Genomic DNA, 9,019 nt, shown 5'->3' with positions numbered 1-9,019 from the left:
TAGTATTCGGTTATCGCGCGCTCCCTCGGGAACTGTGCATTTTTCCGGGTGAAAAGTAGCCTATGTCACTCTAGGGCCCATAAACTATCTCTATGCCAAAAATCACGTCGATCCGTAGCTCCGTTACGGCGTGAAAGACTGACAAACATACACACACACTTTCGCATTTATAATATTAGCATGGATTCTCCAGCTTCATTTCTGAACAATGAACTAAAATAATTTCCTTGCTCACCCGCGACCTAAATAAATTATTTAAAATCGGCATGCGTAGCCGTGCAGGCACGTTTATATCTTAAATTAACTAAGCAACATCGTCTAGCTGTTCAAAATATTTGGTTTAATCAACAATGTAAACGTTTGAATGTTGTACCTAATTATATTCATTTCCGTTGTTATAATACCAGTATAGCTGCAAAAATTGCAATGGAGAGGGCTAAGAAAATTTGGTTAAATGAAGTCGCAAAAAAAAAAATTTTAGTTCATTGATATGGACCTCCGCAAAGTAACGCCTGATTCAATACATTATTCATTTCTGTACATAAATTATTTCTCAAATCAAACTACTTTTTGAAACTTCATCCTTTCGATTTCGAAGAATGTTGTAAACTAAATATGTTTTTAAATATGTGAATTAATATTAGTAGTTCAAAGTCATAAATTCGTTCTGATTTATATTTTGATGAAGGTTTAATTTGTAAATAGCAATTTGAATATTTTTTTTTAATGTTATTTTCTATAAATGGACTCATCACTATGTTTTACATTTTGTTGAGTAGGTACCTAGACTAATTTTAATAGACTAAGGGGCTGTTTCACCACTTGTCGACTAACTTTAAGTGACGGATATCAATGATGCCGTCTCTGTTTGTTATGTCCAAATAAACAAAGACGGCTGAGTGCGTGCGTCGATTTTGGCCCTCTAGTATGAAGTCGAATTACTGCCTATATTAATTGTATTGTGCGAAAAGACTGCCCTTCTGGCTTTCCACTTTTATTTTATGTCATGTCAAACCTGCGGTATGGGTTATTCTATGGAGTAATGTTGGTAACAAAGACGAAATATTGAGGCTACAAAGAAGAAGCCTACGCGGTCTAAAAAGAACAGACATGGCGGCCACTATTTCGAGACAGCAAAAATACTAACGTTCCCTGCCTTATATATCTATGAACTTAGCCTTTTTGTAAAGAATAATATAAACAAATTTACAGTAAGAAATCCAAGACTAAGGGGCCGTTTCACCATCTATTGATTAGTGTGAACTGACGGTTAAATGTGATGCCGTCTCCATCTATTCGAACAAAACAAATAGAGACGGCATTACATTTAACCGTCAGTTAACACTAATCAATGGATGGTGAAACAGCCCCTAAGACAAATATCAAAATATGGTTAGGATATTATATGTCCTAAATCTAAGTCAGCGTTTTTCTCGAATAGCGTAATATGTATAAGCTCAAAAATATATAATAAATTTCCAATCGAAATAATAATACTACCTCTTGTGTCTTTTAAGCGAAAACTTTATAACTGGTTAATCGAATCACGGCAATCCTACGGACATTTAAGATACTCAATAGTACATTGTGTCTTAAGGGCGGTAAATAAGGAATTACGAACGAGAGTCTATTAGAAGCCCGAAGTCGAAGACTGAGGGCTTTAATGAGTCGATGTTCGTAATTCTAGTATCGCCCGTGCGACATACAATGTTTTTCATCACATTTGCGAGTAAAATTGTATATTTGTAAAAGAAAAACTAATATTTTTTCAAAAATTGCCGGTACCGCTAACTGCGCTCTTGGCAGCTCCAGCTCCCCGCCGCCCTCCCCCTCCGCAGCATGTGCATGGCGTGCGTGTGCGGCGCGCGCACGAAGCAGCAGCACGCCATGCAATAACAAACTCATTTACCGACCTTGGGTTTCATGACATGAAAATTAGTACGGGCAATGACTCATTTACCGACCACAGGTTTCATGACAAGCACATTAGTCGAGTTTTATTTGGGGGGTTGCAATCAAGGTAGCCTGCATGTTACGACACTGTTTACGAGCAAGTGTGATGAAAAAAACATAAACCCTAAATATATTATGGTATGTGCTAGTGCTGCACTCTGACGGGAAAAAAATTGTTGTAATATTCCCTGTTGAAGAGGTTTTTTTTTCCGGCGATAAAGCTCGACCTCTCCTTCCTCTTTGAGCTCGACATTATCAGCTTTATCGCTACATGTCACGTGGCCGGATTTGACGTTGGAAACGAGCGACGAGCGACTGCATGTGGCCGCCCGCACCCAAGCGTCAGAGGGACGCAACGACACGAATTTGTCGAACTTCGATTAAAACTTCGATTTTCGAATTTCGGAGTAGCGTAGCACCGCTGTTTTGTTTGACTTTGTGTTTGACTTTGATTAGATCTTCCAAAGACTACAGTATATATAGGGAGATAGACGGGTATCTCAGAACTTGTATTGGTTTGTATGGAAAGAGGTGCCATCTAGTTCTCATTGTTAAAGCTCGCGCCTATGCATGTGTGCGTGCGTACGCTCACGTATACATAGCTATCTATACAATTAATGTTTCATGCTCAGTTATTGCTGGGTAATATAATGCATTACTTCTTTTGTTGAAATAAGTCTGATGAAATTTCCGGTTTCCATACATTGTTCATGATTTCGTATTTCAATAATGTATAGAAACCACAATTTTTTTTAGATTTATTTCAACAAAAGAGTAAATGCACTATACTACCCAGCGTTAACTGAGCATGAAACACAAATTTTCAGTCCTAAATTTCATCCTGTAGATTATCAATATTACGCCTATAGATAAAATTAAGTAAAAATGTATGAGATAGTGCAAAATAGAAGAAGACAACTAAGTTCACGGCACTTAGGAAATTTTACTATAAAAATCAGTACTTACCAAATGTTAATATACCACGTATTACTTTTAATGGTCTTACTACTATTTTGCTTAGATCTCTGCGCTATGACGGGTTGGGATAAAAAGCAAGGGAAGCAAAAGGTTTTAATTCAGTTTCATCAATCGCCATTTATTAATATATAAGTTTTTGCAATAGACTATGCATGTTAAGCACAGGTAAAATGTGACTAAGGGGCTATCCAGGTAAACAATATCACCACCAACATTCTGAACCCACGTTCGAAATCTGTTCATTTCCTTCGCCGGATCTGGGAATGCATGAAGACTTACACCTAAAAATAAAAATAAGTTATGTTATACTCTTTTTTCAGATTCATAAAAAGCACAAGTGCACACTTGTTCTTACATATAATGTGCAATTGTGCTTTATTCTCATAAAACAAATTTGAACTTGTGCCACAAAAGAAAAAAAAGGAACCCCATAAATGATCACATATATGATCCCTTATAATATAGGTATATAAAGGCTTATATGATCTGTCTGTCTTTTAAGACCTTTTTTCTCTGGAAAGCGCAGAGGTAGCCTCATCATCATTCCATCTGTTATCCTTAATCAGAGACATAGGGCTCTCAGCATATTTTTCGGCATAATAACGATGTGATACGATGGCTGTGGTGCCAAAAACATTGATCAAAATAAGAAACCCTATTTCAACAACGGTTAATGATTATTATTAACCTTTTAAATACAGTTAGAATGTATACCTAGCGATATCATTCGCCTTTGCCAAGCTTACTTCAATAGGTATTTTATGAGAGACTGAAAGCTCAACCTTACAATTGGTAAACTAATTTATTAGAATGGTTACCTTTTCCACTTCTCGTCATGCATCCAGGCACGCAGCAAATGAGAAAAGACATAATATTTAACAATTACGTTCAGTAGATAATAGATACTAAAATCAGTCTATCTCGTCTCGACGCTAAATCAGAGGAGAATTTAACGGAGGAGGAAGCACTAAAACACAAATGAAAACACAACTCACTAAAAAAAACGGCAAAAAAAGGTTGGAAAAACTGTAAAACCACAAGTTTTCTAAAACTTTGCAGACATAACCGACATTTTGTTTTTTTTACCTCGGAAAAGCAATGACAGATACAGCGGGGCTACTACGTAAATCGAAACTCGAAGTTCGTATTGTACCGTCCCTCTCACTCTCGTATTAAGTAGTATAAGTGTCAGAGGGACCGCACGACACGAACATCGAGTTTCGAGTTTCATAGTAGCCCTGCAGTACAGTCCATAAACGAGTAGGTAAGCAATGTTACTAGTAAAATGTTCTCTGTTCCTTTCAAATTTCTTGAGAAAGTTCAATTAATCTTTGAATAAAATGTTTAATTATTAAGATTGAATGTTTAATATGATATAAAAACATATTGATGTACTTTCACTATTATATTTTGGTTATGGCAAGAAAGCAGAATTTATAGGTAAGTTATTTTAACAAGGAGCGCTAGATTTCGCTAGCTTCTATGCAAATTGAGGAACCTACATACTATTGAGAAGAGACCATAGCGTGAGATCTTCTCTATTCCAAATTTTGGTATATTTATCTTACTCTATGATTCCAAAGCTCTATTCCTTTGCACGTTTGTTGTGTTCTTGTGCTCTCTCTGTCTCTGTAGTCTGGTCAGATTGTTTCAGTGGTTGAATATTTTAAGATTATGACTTCCCGACCGAAGCGTGTTTACTAATATATAAGTATGCCCAGAGTAGGAAAGGCCTTTTGATGTAGGCAAGATATATTTTGGGAGGCTCAAATGGCACCTGGCATAACAGAACAAGATGTAAAATTCTGAGGCCCCTAGTCCGTAAGAGCGTAGGCGATAACGCGATAGCCCACGCTTCCGATGGGTATGTTCGCAATATTAACTGCCTTAGAACTATGTTAGTAATATAATAACCTAAGTAAAGAACTAGAGGATTTCTGGAGCATTAAAAACATGCCTTTCGAATTAATAACAGTGAAGATTGAACCAGAAGATGATTTTGACACAGGTAGCATTAAGCAAGAGGTTTGCGACGATTTAATTAAGACAGAAACTGAGTCTCAGCAGGGGGAGAGCAATATTGCTGGTAATATTCAAGAGAGTGATAGCCGTGATGGCGCTGGCAAAGTTAAGGAAGAACTTAGTGATATTTACCCTGTTGAGTTGGTTAAAGTGAAGATCGAGGAAGTTGGTGAGTTTATCATCCCATAGTGTTACAGAGGCACTGCACAAGTGTGGTTACTTGGTTAGTGCACTGTCTGCCAACCGTCATGAGTCAAGAGATTTTGATATGTATAGATTTCAGTCCTGAACAAAATGCATTATGCTAAGGTGGGTTCGTTTTGTGAACAGTAACCTATACCTACACTGCTTTCTTTGTCTTTCTTTTATGTAATTATTCTGTCACTGTTCCGAATAAATGTATTTTCTCTTTTTCTTTTCTTTCAAAAAACTGTAAGGGTGCTACCTCTCTGAGTCCCTTACAGAGTTTAGTTTAGTTTTTACAGACTTGTTTAGGACCTTAAAACATATCAAAATCTCAGGATATTTAACTGAAACTAGGATTGCCAGGTCCTCAAAAGTAATAGCTGAAAGACCAGCCACTAGCTAATGCCTGAAGCTTCGAACACATAAAAAAAAAACTGTTATACTCTATGTACTTCCCAGAGTTATAAACTCTATACCAAATTTCATCTTAATTGGTTCAGTACTTTAAGCATGAAGAAGTAACAGGCAGGCAGACCAACAGACAGACAGACATACTGAGTTACTTTTGCATTTATAACATTAAGTAGGGATTTTTGTGTCTTAGTATATTATCTAGGACAAAAATGTTGTATGTAAAGTCTACGGCTATTATCATTTTTATTTTTATGAACTTTTAGTAACAGGTCAGTTGTAAAAAAGCCTGATAAAAGCCGGACAAGCTGGACACCGTTTAATTTGGCGAGATAAGCATTGAAAAAGCCTAACTATGTCTGGCTTTATCCAGACGCCTGGCAACCCTAACTGAAACCACATTTTCCATACCAGTCCTTTTTTAGTTTTTTTAATCTGTTATTTTAATTAAGCTTTAGTACACCAAATGTGACTTTGTCAGCCTCAGGGGAGCTCAGTTAAATAGTTATATACACCACAATACAGATATTATGCTCTCTCTCTTGCACTATTTTTTTTTCGAGGCTTGAGTGCACCTGCTTATTTATTTATTTAATCTCATAATTAACACTTACAGTCAAGAAGTTGTGTGTGACTATGCCTGCATCATTGAAAGACTCGATGGCCACATTCAAAAATAATAAATAATAAATAAATAAAACTCAAATACCTCTCACGGCTATCCTTAGTCAATACACACTCCACCAAAAAATTTACTAAGTTCTCAATCATATTACAATCCGTGCATATTGTGTTGAAATAGTGTCAGGAAATATATATATATTTTATTAAGTGGACAACTGAAAAATTGAAAATAGACAATTTTTTGAAAAATAGTATTAAAGTAAATTTGATTGTACAGTTTCATAGATATTGAACTTTGAAACCACATAACAATGTCAGAGGTTTTTTAACTTTTGTAATTTGTATTTCCAGTTACAAATGCTAGAGAAGAAAATGAGCCTCGCGGTGACTTCCCCTGCCATCTCTGCGGAGCTGCCTTCCAATACCTGTCCCATGTGACAAAACACCTCAATGAGCACATCCGGCAGACATTCCCCTGCCCCAACTGCAACCGTGAGTTCATTCAAGCCTCAGACCTGGAAGCGCACCAAGTATTCCACAAAGTCAGCACCCTACATCCATGTGAGACATGCGGTGAGAAGTTCATAACGAAAGAACTGTTGGAGAAACATTCTGAGGAACATGGTACCGAAGGAGCATTTGAGTGTCCGATTTGCCATAGGAAATTAAAAGCTAAATACAGCTTAAAGATACATATGAGTGCGTTGCATTCTACTAACAAACCATTCTCTTGCGAGGAGTGTCATATGCGATTCCCAGCACAATGGAGACTCCGGCAGCACATGAAACTACACACTGGCGATGGATTCCCCTGCTCATACTGCGAGAAACAATTTCTATCTCAAGCAAAATTAGATGTGCATGTACTTTCTCATACGGGTGAGAAACCAGTGGAGTGTCCTATGTGTAACAAAAGATTCACTCGAAACCACAATTTGAAAGTCCACATGCGAATGCATACTGGTGAGAAAAAGTTTGTATGTGATTTTGAAAACTGTGTCAAAGCTTTCTTCACCAAATCTGATCTGACATCGCATAAAGCAGCGGTGCATAGTAAAGATAAACCAAGGCCGTTTAAATGTAGCCAATGTGAGTCTACATTTACTAAAAATACTCAGCTGCGGAGGCATTTTATTAATTGTCATAGCAAGGAAACGCCGTATTCCTGTGACGCCTGCGACAGTCATTTTAAGTCTAAAACAAAGTGGAAGTATCACATGATGTTACACTCCGGAAACAAACTTTTTAAATGTGATAAGTGTAGTAAGGATTTTGCGTTTAGATATCAGTTGACAGCTCATGTAATGCAGCATTCTAGAGATGGTCCGTTCCCTTGTGATTATTGTGAAAAAAGTTTCAAATCCAAGTATAATGTTAATAGACATGTTATTAATATGCATAAGGAAAAGACTGAAGCTAAAGATAGTGGTAACAGCACTAATAGTATGTAGTAAACCCTGCAGGGCCTTTTTAGGGTTACTAAGACTCCGCTGTCAGTCTGTCACTGCTATCTCTTGAGTCATAAGTTAGGTGTAAACTTAAAATTTTCACAGATTATGTATTACTGTGGCGGCTATAGAGATGGGTAGATCCGGATCTGAAGATTCAAAAGAGTCAGATCCTCAAGCGGATCCGAATCCCTTAATGACTCCTTTCAAATCTTATCGACTCCGGAGTTACTAACTCCGACCAAGTCCGGCCGGATCGAGCGGCTCGTGATCGCCGTCACACTCACTCGCTCTGCTTTCGCTCTCGGCTCGGATCGGATCGGATCTTATTACGTTTGGTCGGGCGCTGAGTGAGCCGGTACCTACGTCGGTACTCGGACTACTCGCTCGGTTATATTGGAAAGAAATTAGATATAATTAAAACACAATATAATATGACCGGAGCGGGCTACGCTTAATTTCACGAAATATTAAGCAAAAATTGCAACGAAAAATAGGTATTATGGCACAGACTTTCAATCATAATATTGTTCACTAGGCAGGCAGTTAAAGTAGCTCATAGTTCTTTAAAAAAATACACAATTTAGTATTTTTCAATTTTCAACATCAAAAGGACGAAACGAATCGGTACTTCAGTTCAGTACCGACCGAACCGAGCCGGGCCGGATCGGCCATAGATAAATTAATAATCGCTCGAAAGAACCGGAGTCAATAAAGGAGTCGGATTCAATAAGCGGATTCGGTACCGACACCGGAGCTGGATCTAGTGAGTCAGATCACTTCGCGGAGTTGAGATTACCCATGTCTAGGCGGCTATAACAACAAATACTAAAAACAGAGTAAAATAAATATGTAACGGGGCTCTCATACAACAAACGAGATTATTTTACAGTTTTTTTGCTTGATATTAATAAATAACGGCAACAGGTAGATGCTTGAAATATTCACAGAATCTTTAGTTGTATAATCACAAAAATAATTAGTTGAATAAAAATGAAATAAATATTTAAAGGGGGCTCCCATACAACAAGCTTGTTTTTTTTTGCTAATGTATGTCTAATGTTGTATAGATAATGGTACGGCACCCTTCGTGCGCCAGTCCGACTCGCACTTGGCCTGTTTTGTTGCGTATTGGTGTGTTTGATGTTGATGTATGTGTGTGTGTGTACTGCGCCAACGGTATCAGCGATTTTTGTAAAAATAATATTTTTTGTCATTTGTAAGACAAAAAATATTTACATAATTTTTATAATTACAAATGTGATGAGATGAAAAATATTGAATGTTAAAAACGAGTCTATAGAAGCCGGAAATCGAAGACTGAGGGCTTTAATGAGTCAATGTTCGTAATTCTAGTACCGCCCGTGCGACATACAATGTTTTTCATCACATTTGCG

General features: G+C 37.3%; 1 protein-coding gene across 1 annotated transcript; it reads left to right on the top strand.

Moving 5' to 3' along the window:
- Window positions 1-4,514: 4,514 nt before the first annotated feature.
- LOC141443972 (uncharacterized) lies at window positions 4,515-8,913 on the top strand. The gene is made up of 2 exons (XM_074109417.1): window positions 4,515-5,122; window positions 6,526-8,913. Exons 1-2 carry the CDS (start codon window positions 4,885-4,887, stop codon window positions 7,623-7,625), a joined length of 1,338 nt encoding a protein of 445 aa, XP_073965518.1. The 5' UTR covers window positions 4,515-4,884; the 3' UTR covers window positions 7,626-8,913.
- The last annotated feature ends 106 nt before the right edge of the window (window positions 8,914-9,019 follow it).

This window comes from Choristoneura fumiferana, chromosome 28 (assembly GCF_025370935.1).
Source record: "Choristoneura fumiferana chromosome 28, NRCan_CFum_1, whole genome shotgun sequence".
NCBI classification, from domain to species: domain Eukaryota; kingdom Metazoa; phylum Arthropoda; class Insecta; order Lepidoptera; family Tortricidae; genus Choristoneura; species Choristoneura fumiferana.
Note: the sequence above shows the minus strand (reverse complement) of the source record. Positions and strands in the feature narration are given on the sequence as shown.